Source organism: Sorex fumeus, unplaced genomic scaffold, assembly GCF_029834395.1.
Source record: "Sorex fumeus unplaced genomic scaffold, SorFum_2.1 ptg000051l, whole genome shotgun sequence".
NCBI lineage: Eukaryota > Metazoa > Chordata > Mammalia > Eulipotyphla > Soricidae > Sorex > Sorex fumeus.
Window position 1 is genome coordinate 15113714 of NW_026606108.1, and position 17281 is coordinate 15130994.

General features: G+C 40.2%; 2 protein-coding genes across 7 annotated transcripts in view; one reads left to right on the forward strand and one right to left on the reverse strand.

The window, feature by feature from the left end:
* Window positions 1–1306: 1306 nt before the first annotated feature.
* Window positions 1307–2557, forward strand: GPR151 (G protein-coupled receptor 151). Its single transcript, XM_056124856.1, has one exon. It carries the CDS (start codon window positions 1340–1342, stop codon window positions 2555–2557), a length of 1218 nt encoding a protein of 405 aa, XP_055980831.1. The 5' UTR covers window positions 1307–1339.
* A 2297-nt stretch (window positions 2558–4854) lies between these two features.
* Window positions 4855–17281, reverse strand: part of TCERG1 (transcription elongation regulator 1) — a 54193-nt gene continuing 41766 nt past the window's right edge. For 4 of the 6 annotated variants that reach the window (XM_056124284.1, XM_056124283.1, XM_056124282.1 and 1 more), the window contains 7 exons: window positions 15410–15560; window positions 12005–12169; window positions 11579–11761; window positions 9132–9311; window positions 8361–8444; window positions 7070–7170; window positions 4855–5906 (listed from right to left, as the gene is read on the reverse strand). In XM_056124284.1, coding sequence (XP_055980259.1) covers window positions 5705–5906; window positions 7070–7170; window positions 8361–8444; window positions 9132–9311; window positions 11579–11761; window positions 12005–12169; window positions 15410–15560 — 1066 coding nt within the window. In that variant the 3' untranslated portion in view covers window positions 4855–5704. Of the gene's footprint in view, window positions 5907–6176; window positions 6271–7069; window positions 7171–8360; window positions 8445–8552; window positions 8775–9131; window positions 9312–11578; window positions 11762–12004; window positions 12170–15409; window positions 15561–17281 lie in introns of those variants that run through there. The other 2 variants (XR_008793881.1, XR_008793882.1) reach the window with 2 other exon arrangements.

The following is a 17281-nucleotide window of genomic DNA, read 5'->3' on the forward strand; positions in this document are numbered from 1 at the left end:
ACGCACGGGGCTTCGCTGAGACAAACAACCTAGCATGGCCTTCCCAGCGCTTGAGACTCACTGCTATGTCAGTACTTAGCACATCTCGGCATGGGGAAAGGTTTCCGGTAGTTGGCAGAGAGAGCTGCTAAGTGCTGACTGGTTTTTACAGGGAAATTTTTTTCCTCCTACTTCAGTAAACCCACAAGAGCTGTCTCTGAAAAGCAGCCTAATTGATCATTTGGTTATCCTTCTTGCCATCGCTTGTTGAAAAGTCCTATTAGCATTTAAACCTCCTCTAATTTAGAGCTCTAAAACCCTCCTCAAAAACTCACAATAGCTACCCAGAATTTAGCCATCCATAATCAGATGCTTCAAATAAAACTTCTCCTCACATGCTTGCTTTCTCCAGCTCTGCCTCCTAAGGCAGCTGCTGGAACACCACGAAGGAGAGGGCTGGGATGGGGTGATGGCGCTCGCTTGCAGTGGGAAAGGTAGCATAAGGCAGCATGATTTGGGGGGGGGGGGGGTGGCGGTGGCACACCTGGCGGTGCTGAGTTTTTAATTCCTGACTTTGCACTCAGGAATCACTTCTGGCTGAGCGCAGGGGATCATACGAGATGCTGCGGATCGAACCACCAAACACCCTCCCTGTTGTACTATCACTCTGGCCCCAGCAGCATCATTCTGGAACGACCCCTGGAACTTGTCAAAAAAGTCCAAGTAATTCTTTTGCAACAGAAACTTTTAAAAAGACCTGATTGGGGCTGGAGCGATAGTACAGTGGGGAAGACAACTTGATCTGACTTGCACATAGTCAATTCAGGTTCATTCCCTGGCACCCTATATGAACTCCTCTAGGGTGGCACCAGATCCCTCCAGAGTGCAGTCAGAAGCAAGCCCCTTCAGGCATAACCCCAAGACAAAAGGAAAAAGAAAAGGGGGCTCTACTGTTCAGATGTAGCTACATCCCGATTACTGACTTTTTACTGGCATTTTAAAAACAGATTGCTGGAAATAATTGCCCTGACTCCAGGATCTCCCACCCTCATCATTCACAGGTGTGGTGTCTTTTTCACCCCATAGGGCTGCCGACCTATTAGACTTGCTAATGAGCAGTGGTCAGGACACTGCTGCCCGCTGCTCAGCGTGGATCAAAAGCTTAGCCGGTAGTCTCTTACCCAGTCCGCTCACAGGAAATAAGCAAGGGGTGGGTCCAGAGCTGTCAGTTGACACTCACTCGAGCTTATTTATTTCCTGTGCCCAAAAGAAAAAGACAAAAAGCCTAACTAGGAAAATCTGGGCTGGGCTGGAAGAAGTGCTGCTAGCAGCTGCCCTTGTAGACCGCGGCCCCAGCACCATGAACTCGTCTTTGGCTCACCTCCACTTTGCCGGAGGGTACCTGCCCTCAGACTCCAAGGACTGGAGGACCGTCATTCCGGCTCTCTTGGTGGCGGTCTGCTTGCTGGGCTTCGTGGGGAACCTGTGTGTGATTGGCATCCTCCTTCACGGTGCCTGGAAAGGAAAACCTTCCATGATCCACTCCCTGATCCTGAATCTGAATCTGGCTGATCTCTCTTTGCTGCTGTTTTCGGCACCCGTCCGAGCTACAGCCTATTCCAAAGGCGTCTGGAGCCTAGGATGGTTCATCTGCAAGTCCTCGGACTGGTTCATGCACACATGCATGGCAGCCAAGAGCCTGACGATCGTTGCAGTGGCCAAAGCGTGCTTCATGTACGCAAGTGACCCAGCCAAGCAAGTGAGTATCCACAACCGTACGGTCGGGTCAGTGCTGGCAGCCATCTGGGGACTGGCTAGTCTGCTACCGCTGCCGGAATGGTTCTTTAGCACCGTCAGGCACCAGGCAGGTGTGGAGATGTGTCTTGTGGAGGTACCGGCTGTGGCCAGAGAGTTCATGGCAATGTTTGGTAAACTCTACCCGCTCCTGGTATTCTGCCTTCCGTTACTCTTTGCCAGCTGTTATTTCTGGAGAGCTTATGGCCAATGTCAAAAGCGAGGGCCCAAGACTCAGAATCTGAGAAACCAGATGCGCTGTAAGCAACTCACTGTGATGCTGCTGAGCATAGCCGTCACCTCTGCCATCCTGTGGCTCCCTGAGTGGGTGACGTGGTTGTGGGTCTGGCATCAAGATGCTGGCAGTCCACCCCCACCACAAGGGTTTATAGCTCTGTCTCAAGTCCTAATGTTTTCCATCTCTTCAGCAAACCCTCTTATTTTTCTCCTGATGTCAGAGGAGTTCAAAGAAGTCTTGAAAGGTTTATGGAAATGGATAACCAAAAACCATCCAACTACTTCAGAGTCTCGGGAAACACCCACCCCTGACTCAGAGGCCCCTCCTGACAATGGCCTGTCTCCAGAGTCCCCAACATCCATGCTGGAGAGAGAGAAAGCAGCTTCGCCCTCCTCCAGCAAAGACAACAGCGAGAAGGTAGAGGTTCCCACCCTCCCCGATGTAGAGCAATTCTGGCAACACAGGGACACAACTGTGTGTACGCAGGACAGCGACCCCATACCCTGGGAACACGAAGACCAAGAAACAGGAGCCTGTGGTAAATAATTTCTAAAGACAAATCCATGTGATTCTATGTATTTGTACCACTACTGATCAATATCGCTGACCTTACCATGTAAGCAGGGTCCAAGTATCGCCACTAGGAATGACAGAAATGCTGTATTTTCAAAGCAAGTAACTGAGATGAATTCAAAGTGAGCAGGGTAGGCAGATGACCTTGTTAGGAGTTACGCTTGTGTTTCAGAATTATGACCCGGCTGTCCCCAGAATCATGCCGTGTGGAAGCTGTTTCTAGGCGATGAGAGCCCAGCATTTTGCCACTGGTTCAGAGAGGCCTTAGGTGCAGCTGTCCCTGGCGGGGTAGAGCTTCCCCTGCAGACTTCACTCTGGACCTTTATTTCTTCCCGAACCTGCTCCCTCTCATGTATCCAGCAAGCTTTCAGAGTCAAAAGCTCAAAATCTACTTCCATGTAAAATCATGAACACATTAGTGAAATTTTAGCAAGCTATCGTATAACAATGCTAATGTATTTGATGAAAAATCATACAGAATTTTCATGACTGCAGATTGCACAGTAAGGAAAACAACCTGTTATTTTGTTATTCTGCTCTCATTTTAAACTGTGGCTGTTTTGGTTTGAACTTAGTTTAAGTAAGTTCAAATCTAACATATACTAATACTTATTTGCCTCACTGATCATTTAAGTCACCTCAGTGCGGCATCACAGGGGCCAAGTGTGAGAAAACAATCAATTAGATTTTGTGTCCCCAAACAATTTAGCAGTGTAATTTGCATAATGTGCAATAAAACTTCATTTATGGAAAGGTAAAGAACATCAAATAAAATGTAATTATGACATTTTCCCCATTAATCAGACTAACATTCATCCATATCCCATTTCTTTTATAAAGGAACTCTGGATATTTTCAGAGGGATTGGGTCACCTTAGGAAAAAAATACCTTTAGGGCAAACAATGGGTAAGCTGAAATACAAAAATAAAATGAAAAGCTGTGTAAAGAGTTTTCATTACAAAAAAAAAAAAAGCTCAGCTTAGGAGTGTTGTTCTGTTTTTCCAAATGGTCTTTATTTTTTAACACAATAAATAGAACTGTTTTGTCTTGGACTCACAGATCATGTAAAATACAAATTTAACCCAAGTGTCCAAAACATTGTTTTGTGATTTGTCTTACATGTAAAATTTTATCTGCCGAGCATCTGAATTCAAGATTTTAATGTTCATTATATGTAGTAAATGTGGGTTATATGTTTCCAGAGTTTGACATTTTAACTTGTAAACAAATAAAAAGCTTTACCCCAGATAATTTAGATTTAAAAGCTGCCTCTGTTCTGAATGCTCCTTTCAAAATGATCACTTGGTATAATGGAGGGAGTTAGATGCCTAATAAGTAGGAGATCAGAATATGTATCACCAAGCCTTTCTCTTCAGACTCCTCTGTGAGAAACAGAATGCAGTCCAGCGGGAGCTACTGTGTGGAAATTAGATGAACAAAATAAAGCATTCTAGAAATTTCACCCGAGAAGACATTTATGTAAATGTTGTAACTTTTAAATGAAGCATCTTCATTTCACTCTTCACAGCCATTCAACAGATTTATAAAAATAAACTTCAATGAGAGGGGGGAAAAAAGGGGGGGGGGGGGAGGGAGAACCAACACATCTTGTTACTAAACAGTTTCACAGTTTTAATTTGATCACCAATGCTAGCTTTCTACATCCAGAGCTCTCTACTTTCGATGCTCCTTAACACGTTTCAGCTAAGGGCCAAGTGCCTCACACGAAAATTTGTAACTGCATGTTTCTATGCACACAAAAATATACTTCTGCTGGTATTTCTTCCTACTGCAATATGTTTGTTACATACGAGAAAAGAAACTACCACAGTTTTCTTAAACATTTTATTTATGTAATACTCCAACTACTCCAACTAGAAATCCAGAAGGGATGAAAAGAGAGATTTTTTTTGAACATGAGAGGTAAAATTAGAAAAAGTACTGGGAGTCAAAGGGTAACTGTGCGCTATCATGTGTATGACACCCTAAAAGAGTGCCCGAAAGGTGCTGACCACCAAGGCTTCACTATGTAAGACAAAAACAAGGGAACACAGAAACCAGTCTGCTTGCATTGCAAAGCAACGATAATGCTAAGAGACTGAGCACCAAAATGATTGTGTATAAATAACTCCCCCTTAATACAATTGATTATATTCAAAATTTTAAAAACTAATACTCAAGACTCAATTTTCTCTGAGCCAAATTACTTGTTGCTTGTAAAAAATGGTCAAGTATTTATAAATTATGTAATAATCATATACAATCCACATATATAAAAAGTGTTGGTTTATTGTAGTTCAAATACATAAACTGAACATTCAAACATTTTAAAATTAAACTTTAGAAACAAAAGTTTAACATTCAAACAGGAGTATAGTTTACAGAGAATATCCAGAAAGGTTATTTGCTGTCTAACCCAGAATATTGACAAAGATCACTTAATGGTAAATAAAATGTGTTTAACCAGCAGTCCTATTTGGGCCAACATAATAGCTATGACCGTGGTTCCATACCTGAGAAGAAATTACTAAATTAATCTTCTCTTGGCTAAATGAGACTTGGTCTATAATTCAGAGGGGGTAATCAAAGCACATAAGTGAACAAATAAAACTAAAATGTTCTTTAGAGACAAAAGTATGTCCATTATAATAACCTTAGTCTCTGGAAGATAAGGATTCAATATTCAGTGTTTTCTCTCTTACCCGCTTTAAAAAACAAAATCAAAACAAACCCAAATTTAGGTTTTCTTGGAGTCTGTGGTATGGTATTTGCATCTTGCAATTATAAACCTCAAATGCTCTTACGTCTTGCATGTGTAACACTGCTGGAAAGAAAGTCACCAGTCGCTGACTTCCATACGTCGGAGGGATGATTTTTAGTTTCGATATTTTAGATTTACTAGAGACAGCCTATATTTGAGTATGTATGTCAGTCATGCCACACAAAAGAAAAGCATAAATATTTCCAAAGTGTTCTCTGTCCAGAAACTGTTCACGAATGCTTCTCCTTCTGTCAGATGGTTCTGCAAAAGTTTGACTAATGCACGTACATATAAAAAACCTGAAAATTGGCTCATGCAAGCGTTCTGAATAGATACCCTGTAAGGAGAGTATCCAGAATTATTTCGTTGATCGCCTCGTGGGTTCAGAGGCTGTGGGAGGTGGGGGTGGACCCCGGCGGTCCAGGTCGTCCACATAGGCCACGATCAGTTTACGCCTTTCCTCTGGCACACAGTCCAGTACTAGATACCGTTTGTCATTCTGCAAGATTTTTTCTACATCTTTCAGGTGCTGATCAGATTCCTGGATTAGCTTTTTGGATCTGGAATAAGAAAACAAGTCCGAGAATTACTGACTGCTGTTCACAGGTCTTTTAGAAATGAGCTGGAAATGTCCATCTAGTTCCTAATTGTGTTTCCATTTTTTTTTTTTTAAAGAAAAATTTCACTGCAGTGGTCACCTTTGTAAGTCGCCTCAGCAAAGACTCCAAGGAGTGAAAGGGCCTCAGAAGCTGAATTACCCTCCCACCCCTACTGGTGGTCCCTCCAGATCAGGGCTGAGGGTGGGTGGGTAAATCTTGCCCGTGCTGTACCTGTTCTGTGGATGAACAGAGGACTTCAGTCTGCGGGGCTGCCAATCCCAGCATCTCTCACAAGCTTTCACTTTCACATCTTTCACTAAATTAACTATAAAAATGTAGAAAGAAGTCTTACTTCACATCTAGTTTAAAAACCCAAGCTGATGCAAAACATTAAGGATCCTGACCAAAAATTTCAAATGACAAAATACCTAAAAACCACACCCTCAGCACTATCTATCCTCCCGTGCACATACCCTTCATTGAAATGTTTCCAATTTTTCTCTTACAGGGAAGAAAGCTGAAGCATGAAACAAAAACTGATTCCTGCATACTGACTGCTAAGCCATGTTAAAGTGTTTCCCTGATGAGTAACTGTTGGGGATATGGTTTAGAGAAATCTTGTTTTCAAACTCTGATTTGGTCTTTTAAAAGGATCCAGCATAAACTGCTTTTCTCTGGGGGAAGGGAAATGAGTTTTGCTGAGCTGAAATTAAATAATTCCAAGCTTTAGAATGGTGTTGACAACTGAACAGTCTTCAGAGGAGGCAAAGATAATGCTGAAAGGTTATTAAGTCTCATCATGAACTACAATTCTTTTATAATTGTGGGCAATTCTAAAAAAAAAGCAGTGAAGGTAAAACAAAATTATGTTTAAAAACCTGGATGAGTGGGTGACACAAAATAAGAATTGACATCTGGGCCCTTTCTTTAAAAAAAAAAAAAAGGGAGGGGAGTGGGGGGGCATAGGAGAGAAAAAGACTGTATTTGATCTTTGATCAAGTTGATTCTTCTTACTCTTAAAAATAATGTCATTGTGTGTGTGAATGCAAAGTATGCTTTTGGCCATTAGAGTAAGAACTAGTAAAGACAATGAATGCTGATATGAAACATTTCATTATACACACCTGTATGTTATAAATTTGGTCTCTTTCAAAAGCGTCCTGAAGTCGGCTTTGGCTGTGATGTATTTGTCTCTGATATATTCCTCAAATTCTCTCTGCTTTTTCTGCAAAGAAATAATAAGAAGAAAATTAAATCTAATTTTAAAATTAGTATCAATTATTTATTGAATCAGTAATTGCTAAATCATGCATTAAAAGCCTTAAAGAAAAAGAGCAAAGGGTCAATTTCTGTTCATAGAAAACTCATTAAAGATCAAAAGTAAAAGTTAAATGTGTTTTCCCTGTAATATTTGTATCATTAGGAATAAAGAAATAATTTAGATATATACCAACTATAAGACAATACTCAAAACTTCCATCATACTGAGCCATTAGCTTTTCTAGTAAGGGAGTAGTAATAATGGGTATAAATTCAGAGCTTAAAAAAAAAAAAAAAAGAGGGGCTGGAGCGATAGCACAGCGAGTAAGGCATCTGCCTTGCACGCAGCCAACATGGCCGACACAGGTTCGATTCCCAGCATCCCATATGGTCCCCCAAGCACCGCCAGGAGCAATTCCTGAGTGCATGAGCCAGGAGTAACCCCTGAGCATCACCCGGTGTGACCCAAAAAGAAAGAAAGAAAAAAAAAAGAATAAGGTCAGAAATCCTACAAGTTCCAGTAATCAATTCCAAAGAGCCTGAGATTTCCGAAGAAACCCAACCATATAGGGTCCACGTATTTCTATCCAACAACAAAATTAGAAGAGAAAGAATATGAGATCAGTGGGAGATTTGAGTTCTAGGTTTAGAGAAACCAAACCAGAGACAAGACCACGGGGAGAGAACAGAGGGAAGAGCACAGAGCAGATGAGTCAATGGGCCATCTCCATCACTGTCCAATCTCTAGACCCTCACTTCCTTTCCTACCAGAGAATCAGAGCAGACCAGAAAATCTACAAACACAAGACCTGAGGATCCGCATAAAGAATTACGGGCCATGCTCTGGTACTGATGGATCAGTACTGCCAGTCTGAATGTATCCACAGTCAGGACCTGAGTGAGCACACTGGAAATAAAAACTGCAGCTTTGATCTCTAAGATCCAAATCATCGGTTTTGCCCTAAGTGTTAAATACTTAATGTTTCTACTACCCAATCTTACTACTGTATCATGCAAGAAATATCATAAATACAAAATTCAGGCTTATTTCTCATATATGTAGAACAATCAACTTCTTTATTATATGGAGTACTACTAATTAAGCATATAATTCAAATTTATAAATTACAGTAAACCTCAAACAAATCCACTTACCCTGTCACTGGAGGAGAACTTAATGCATCGAGGATCTTCCTTAATGATTTTTTTTACTTCTTTCCATGTGGATGTTAAGGTAATCTTTGGGAAAAAAGACAGATGAGAAAAAAAACATAAATATAACTCACTTTCACTGTGAGAGCCAAACCGCAGCACATACAATACATACATAATATGTAACACACTGACCTGAAATATCTTGTTATGCCCAAGTGTAACTGGACTAGTTAGGGACAGGGAAGCAGCTCTAATGCAATTTCTTTTTGTTGTCTTGCCACAAGAGTTATTTTCATGGCCATACTTTCAAGGTGGCCTAAGACAATCAGCTGCAAACCCTGTATCTCCATGGGCAACATCATAACTTCTGAAGAAACCATCACCAAAAAGAGAGCAGATAAACAGGAGCAAAACCTGGACAACACAGTGTACAAATTGGCCCCCAAAGGAGGAGGTCATGGTACCAAATAGAAAATGGAGCAAAAGAAGGACTCTATTAAAACTATCATTGGAGGGGTCAATGATCACACACAGTTAAGGCACATTTTGAATCACTGTAGAACAGGTGGGAAAAAAATTGCAACAGGAAATCACTTCTAAATATTAGAAATGTCATCAACATTTAAAAAAAAAAGAATAAGGTCAGAAATCCTACAAGTTCCAGTAATGAATCTAAAAATCATGATTCTGAAATCTTTATAGTGTTTTATCTATGAAATCATTGAGGAAGATTCCTCTTAGCTAAAATAAGGGAAAAAAAAAAAGACTTACTGCAGAAGTTTCATCCAGAAGTTGCCTAAAGTGCTCCCTCTTCTTTTTGGTAAGTGCTTCAATGTGTTCATTAAAAAGCTTCTCTTTCTCCTCTCTTTCCAACAAGGACCCAGATTCCCAGCGGTGATCTTTCCGGAGAGTTCTCCGTGTATCAGACCATGACACATCTGAAGAACGAACCTAAAACGAGCACTGCATAGATCACCAGCCTGATTCACCTTTCCATATTCAAAGAGGCTCATTTATTTAGATTTCGAAGAAGTGTCTAGTGACTCCATCTTATCTGCCATTTAAACAATCTCATCTTTAAGCCAGAAATCATACCTCCCACAGATCACTTAAGTTATCAGGTAAAGAGGTGAAGAGATAGGGAAAAATGATAAAAGACACCCCCTAACCAGGATCCTCAAGGGCTTGAATAGCATGTACACATATTAAACAATAACATCTTAACAACTCTGAGTAATGACTATAAGTAAGAGAAGAAATATACCGTGTCTTATAGCACTAAGCAGTTCATGGCGGGGGGGTGGGGGTGGGGGGAGAACAAACTTCCAACAACATACTCAAAGCTGTACTTCTTAGCATTAAGAATTATCATAATTCAAAAGACAAATTAACAGAAGTCATGGCAGATCTGATTGGTTCACCAGCCAGCAGAAAGTAAGTTTTCATTGTTGGCTTACTCAAAGAACACTCTGACAATATGAAGTAATAGGGGAAGCCAAAAAGAAAGCTAGGAAAGAACAATGAAATTAACCAACAATTGGCAAGTATCTAAATCTGTCAGGTAAACAACTGTGCTCAATAATGTAAACAGCAAAATACCCAAGATGATTCTAGCCCTTCCCTCAAAGGTCTGATCTTACAGGGAAGACAGGCATGCAAGCAAATAATCTCAGTAACACGGAGTATGCAAAAGTAGCTGCTGAGCACCACGGTGGCAGAAGAGTGAGATAAAAGCTCACTGGAATCTGCGCTAGGTAAGTGAGGGTCAGCCTCGCTGAAAAGACAAAACTCAAGTTTGCATGGCAATGGAAGTTTAAAAGCGCTAGGAATGTGGGGCAGTGTGGGGCAGTGTTACAGCACTGTCTTGCAGAGGTAAGGCCTGGGCTCTATTCCAGCATCACAAACAAGTATTCTAGGCAGAATCACTAGCATGAACAATGATGAGATTCATTAAAGTATGGATCATTAAAGATTTAAGTTCAGCAAGGCTGGACTGTTACAGGACAGCTAATGAAACTGAAGAGACAGAAAGGTGAAGAGTCAGGAGATGATCTTCCATTATGTTGTGTGAAGGAAGCTGAAAATAAAATGCACTCGAGAATGCTCTTCTCTGAAAGCCAACAGGGAGATAAAGATTTGCCTTTCATAAGGGTTTCTACAACTGGGGAGTCAGAGCAATAGTACAGTGGGTAGGGCACTGACTGGGGTTCGATTCCTGGCACCCCTTATGGTTTCCAGAGCCCACAAGGAATGATCCCAAAGTACAGAATGAGGAAAAAGTCCTTAGCATAGCAAGCTGGGTGTGGCACCCAAAGTAAAAAACTAAAGGTTTCTGTAATTTAGAATAATTTAGGGAATAAGGTAGGGAGGAAAATCAGAAAAATACTGGTTGTCCAAAGAACAGAAATATGAAATTAAAAACAAATTAGCAGAAATAAGAAATTAGGAGTTATGTCAAAAATCCTGTTGCAAGGCAAAAAAGAAACAGTAGGGGCTGGAGCAATAGCACAACAGGTAGGGCGGCCAACCCGGGTTCGATTCCCAGCATCCCATATGGTCCCCTGAGCACTGCCAGGGGTGATTCCTGAGTGCAGAGCCAGAAGTAACCTCTGTGCATCGCCGGGTGTGACTCAAAAAGCAAAAAAAAAAAAAAAAAAAAAAAAAAAACCCAAAAAACAGTAAGAGAGATGATGACAACAAGAAAAGGAAAAAACAAGTATGACAATACAGCACTGATGACTCATATAAAGGACAAAACCCTACTCTATTACACATCTGAACAACTCTAGGCAATGGGCATGGGCTTTCAGAATTCCAGCTTGTTTCCTGGGTCAGTACACTTCCAAGAATGTCATCGATATGGACCATAACTGATCATCAAAATGTTGACCCTGAATCAATAGAAAAGTTCAACACACTCTGCTTTATCACCACTGCATAAAATGTTGTAATTTGTGTTCCATCAAACAATACAAAAGCAGTTTTATGCCTAAAAAAGTACTCATTTATATATACAAAAATTTAATTTCTGAAAATGTGACATAACTAGTTTTTCCTATTCTAATGGTGCCAGTAAGTCCAAAATTTTAAAATTTTGTAAGTAGCTTACAAGTTATATCTTGTTCAACTTTAAGAATATTAAAGTGCTGACTAATGAGGAGCTATTAAAATAGATTTCTAATAAGTGTCAAGGAAACAAGCAAAGGAATAAAATTTACCATGTCAGACAGAAGAGCCTTGAAATTCTGGATCGCTTCTTCTCGTTTGTGCTGTTCCCTCTCTCGATCTATTTCTTTTGTTTGTTCTGAACGAGCCTTTTGAACCTCTCTTTCTCGTTCTCGAAGGCTTGCCTCAATTCGGGCTTGCCTTTCAAGTTCCTTTTCTTTCTCTGAATCTAAATTCTGTGAAAGTAAAAGTATAGATTACTCTTCCTTACAAACTTCAACATGCCATGTTTCCACACAAGTAATAGCAAGTCTAACACAATACTTGAAAACCAGTATTTAACTAGAATAGGCTACACCTAAACACTCTATGGCATATACTATGAGGCGTACCACACCGGGGTGTGTGAATGCTTGTGCATGCGCATGAGTCAGGATTCTGAAAAAGAAAAACTCTAAAATGCAAGTAAACATACCCACCTTGGCTATTTTTTCTATATACTGCTTGAAAAGGTCCTCTCTCATGGAGGAGCTGTCCACTGCTTTGTAACGTGGATCACTTTCTACTTTGTCTTTTACTTTGCTCCATCGAGACTGGCCATCCAAATGATGATTAGATAACAGTTCAAAGAAGTCTGATTTAATCTATATTCCAAAACATGTAGTGGGGTAGGAGGAAACAAATAATTTGGCATGAGAAATATCTACATGTTTACAACAGGAAAAAAAAAGTTCATTTACCTTTATCAGTATAATTTAGGAGTGGAATAAGCTGCAATTAAAGTAGGTATCAAAATTGCTCTTAAATGAAATTAAAAATCAATGCACCGGGGATGTGGTTCAGTAGCAGAGCTCATGCCTGGTAAGTACAAGACCTTGGGTTCAATGTCCGGCAATACCACCGCCCCCCCCCCCCCCAAAAAAAAAACCCATATAGGTTCTCAACTAAAATATACCAAATTCAGGGGCTGGAGACACAGTGCAGCAGGAAGAGTGCTTGCCTTACACACAGCAACCCAGGTTCAATCCCCAGCATCCCTTATGGTTCTGCAGGCACTACCAGGAGTAATATCTGAGTGCAAAACCAGTAGTAACCCTGGAGCATCGCCAAGTAAGGCACTGCACAGGGACCAGTTTTTAAATTTAGACAAAAAAAATATGTAGAATTATATGTAACACTTTGTGCATTAGGAATAATTTGAAAAGATCAGAACTACCAGCTTTAAATTTCTCCATAATTAAACTTACTTCTTGAATTTGCTTTTATTAATAAAAATTACCCATACACCCAGCATTTTCTTTTCTTTTTTTATTTTTTGCTTATTGGGCCATACCCAGTGATACCCAGCATTTTCAGTGATTAACAAGTTGATTTGTTTTTGGCCACGCCTGGTGGTGCTCAGTACTTACTCCTGCCTCTGTACTCAGGAATCATTCCTGGCAGTGCTTGAGGGAACAAATGGGGTTCTGGCAACTAAATCAGGGTCAGCTGCATACAAGGCAAGCACCCTACTTGCTGTATATTTCTCTAGCCAGCCTTATATCAGTTTGCATCCCTGCATAGGGACTAGTTTTTAATTTTAAACACAAAACCTATGAAGTAAAGAATTATAATGGTTTTTATATGTGAAATATACAGTAAATACTAAAACTTAACTTCTTTTCACTGTGGACTTATCATGATGAATGTAAGCAGCTAATTCAGAAACCATTTATAGCATAGACATCAAAAAATGCCAATTATCATTATCAGTAATTCAAGGCCTTATTTTCCTGATTTCCTTTTATATAAAAATTGAAATATCTTTCTTAGGTTTAATTTACATGAGAGCAGAAATAGTAGAAAGCACAATTTATTTAATTAGTGCTCACACATTTAGAATTTTTAATTATCAAGTTAATGATACTGTAACAGAAAAGGAAAAAAATGTTTAGTCAGTTTAAAAGAAAAAAGAGAAAAGGCCAACTTCCTCAGATATGCCCTCCCACTATACTATCTCTTTGGCCCTAGAAATTTACTATATATTGAAACCCTAAAAATCTCTGCAACCATGGCCTAGTTAGTAAATGATTCCTGCATACTTTATATTGATTGATAAAGTTTTACTTCAATAATTTCAAGTCTTTTTAAAATTTAGCAATGGTACAAAACAATACCTATAAAGAATAATAATTTAACAATAAAAAGAAAATAATGCTGAATATCAGGTCTATTTAGATACAGTATCTATTTAAATTTTACTTTAATACATTCAGAGCGCATTCTCATTAACTTCATAAAGAAGATGACTAAAAAACTGGAAAGCACCAGACATGCAGGAGGCTAACATCACCACAAAAAGACACCAATTCTTTCCCTACTCAGGAATTCAACAATACCTGGCACATCAGGATTGACAGCTGTCAGACTAAACTGACTGACATACCACAAAGCACTGTTTAGTCTATCCACTTGTTATAAAACAGAATACGTAAAATAGTTACCAAAAAGTATTTATGAATACTTTTTATGAAAACATAAAGGTATAAAATCAAATATATGATATCAATCAAATTTTATTTGGCTTTCTTTAGTTAAAATTATTAAAGATCAAAAGTAGCAAGCATTTCATTAACTTAATTCGAACGCAACACGTGTGTAACTCAATTTTGTATTTCCTCTGAAAAAAATCTACAGCTCTAGGAAGATTAATTGCGAAATAATTTTGGAAAAATCTACTGTAACACATTGATGCCAGTTCTGCAATTTGTGCTAATTAAACCACATTCAAGTGAGTCACCAGTGGTGTATATTGAAGTTAACATATAGAGTACATAAATCTGAATTACTGAGATTTTTCAGGTAATCTAATAAGTCACTTTTTTAAACATCATTTTTATTTTTATTTTATATTTATTTATTTTTGCTTTTTGGGTCACACCCAGCGATGCTCAGGGGTTATTCCTGGCTCTGCACTCAGGAATTACTCCTGGCAGTGCTTGGGGGACCATATGGAATGACGAGAATCGAACCCAGGTTGGCCGCGTGCAAGGCAAACGCCCTACCCACTGTGCTATTGCTCCGGCCCCTCATTTTTATTTTTAAAGAAAAAATTTTTTTCTCAACAAGAGTGGTTCTGTTCTCTAATCACCCCTCTCTCTCACTCCCCATTTGGTATTGGGCCCACACCCATCAGTGACCAAGAGCTATTCCTGGCTCTGTCCTCCCAAGTAACCCTTGGCAGTACTGGGGAGTAAGACATGGTGCTGGGAATCCCTATACTACCTCTCTGGCTCCTGACCACATTTCTTTTTCAAATTTGCAGTATTTTTACAGCCTGAAGAAGAAACCGACTTATATGTTAAAGCTTCCAAAGTTATTTCTTTTACATTCACGATGCCGCCAGGGGCGCAAGCTCTGCACGCTCACTCACACGGGTGCCATCACCCTCCCAGAATGTCTCTCCAGCCTAAGATCCTTCCCATTCCTGACACTGCCATCAAATGACATTTGGAATACATTAATCTTTCATAGCTGACCTTTAATTCTAATAAGCAGTAATTCATATGTAAGATATGTTTACCAAAAGAAAGTCACTCAAATGGTATCTTTCAGAGGAAAAAAGATAAAGCTTTCTGAAAATTTAATGTTACCACCAATAAAGAGTTTTGAAATAACAGCACCAGTTGACAGGTCTAACAATCAGTTCTGAAATTCATACTAATAAAATTTAATGTGAACCTATGCAGTTCAGAACAGGTATTAAAATACCATGTAAGTAATAGAACTCACCCACATAATAAATTCTTCTACTTATCCTTCTAACGAGATCAGAAACAGCAATCAGTTTAGTTCCTTCCAATCACACTCCAATAATTGTATCACAGGAACTAAGTCCATCTTACCTTCTCACCTCTGGTCTTCGAATCTTCTTTCTCCTTTTTCCTTGCCGCTGCCACAAACTCATTAAACAAAACTTCTCTATCTTTCATCTTTTCAATTGCTTTGAATCTTGAATCTTTAGCATGCTTTGCTGCAAATTCACTAAAGGTAACTCTGTAACAAAACAGCAGAGCATGCTAATTTGATAGAGATACTTCTGTTTGTACACAGGTATAGCAAACAATACTTTTTTTTCCCCCACCAAGACTATGTGCCTGAGGGGCTGGAGTGATAGCAATAGCACAGCGGGTAGGGTGTTTGCCTTGCAAGCAGCCAACCCAGGTCCGATTTCCAGCATCCCATATGGTCCCCTGAGAATCGCCAGGGGTAATTCCTGAGTGCACAGCCAGGAGTAACCTCTGTGCATCGCTGGGTGTGACCCAAAAAGAAAAAAAAAAAGACTATGTGCCAGAGAGACTAGGTCCCAATATATACGCAGTGAATAATGAATAGCACGAAACAGAAAGGCTGAGGGGTAAAAATGAAGTTAAAGATTTGAGATAGTGTTAGGGGAAAACACATCTTATTATTTGAAAACCAAAGGGAAAAAGACAAGATTCCAAAGTGAAAGGACTTGTGTGCGTCAGTGGCTCATCTACGCCACTCCAAGAGGAGATTTAGTCCTATTTCTAGTTTAGTAAGTTTTGCTTCCGTAAGCAGCTATAAAACAGAACAAAATAAAGAGAGCAATTATTTATTTAAAGGAGCAGTTAGGAAAGTTATAGTAAGACTGCTGTCTGACGTGTCCCCTGCTCTGCAACAATTCATAAGGTGCAGAGACACAATTAAGAGTAGAATGAATAGAAGCAGCAAAAAATCCAGTGGGCTGGAATGATAGCACAGTGGGTAGGGTGTTTGCCTTGCACACAGCAGGCTGACCTGGGTTCGATCACTCCGTCCCTCTCAGAGAGACAGGCAAGCTACTGAGAGTACCCCGCCCACACGGCAGAACCTGGCAAGCTCCCCGTATATTCAATACGCCAAGTAACGATAAGTCTCATAACGGAAATCTAATGGTGCCCGCTTGAGCAAATAGAGGAATTGAACCACGGGAGGACAGTGCTACAGTGCTACTAAAAGAGCAGGGGAAAATTACAGAAAGAGAGCACCCCAGAAGACTACCACAAAGGAACTCCCCACAAGCAGAATGGAAAGACGAAGATGCTGAAGATCAGGGAAATAGTACTTCCTGACACGGTTGTGAGCCAAGTTAGGCTGGGGAGAAAATACATTATTAGATGAGAGCACACAAAATAAGGAAGCTAAGAGAAATATATTCCACTTTCTGAGATCTATATGAACAAAGCATAAAATCAGGGGTCTGATGGACTGTCTCAGGGGCAAAAAGTAGCTGTTTTATAAATGTGAGGCCGGTAGCTCTCTCCCCAGAGCAGCCACACACACCCAGCGCCACCCCTACAGTGGTTTCAGACCCCGGGTACCAAAACGAGCTCTCAGCGCCCCACAGCCAGGGCAGGAGACCCCACCAGCATGTGTGTACACCCTAGTGATGCCTGGACAACACTATGGTCAGAATGTTTTTATGCTAGGCGAGTGTGACACCCCCAAAAGAGCATGTGTTTAAGTGTCACACCCAGGTCTGTGTGATCTCAGCACCTCTGTGAATGGTCCACCCTGTCCCAAATGAAATAAACCGCAATTTAAAAATTCATGAAATAGGGGCCAGCAGAGAGAAAGAGAGGTAGGGCACTTGCCTTACATGTGGCCAACCCATGTTCGATCCCCAGCATCCCATATGGTCTCCCAAGCCCGCCATACTTCCTAAGCACAGAGCCAGAAGCAAGCCCCTAAGCACTGACAGGTGTGGTCCAAAA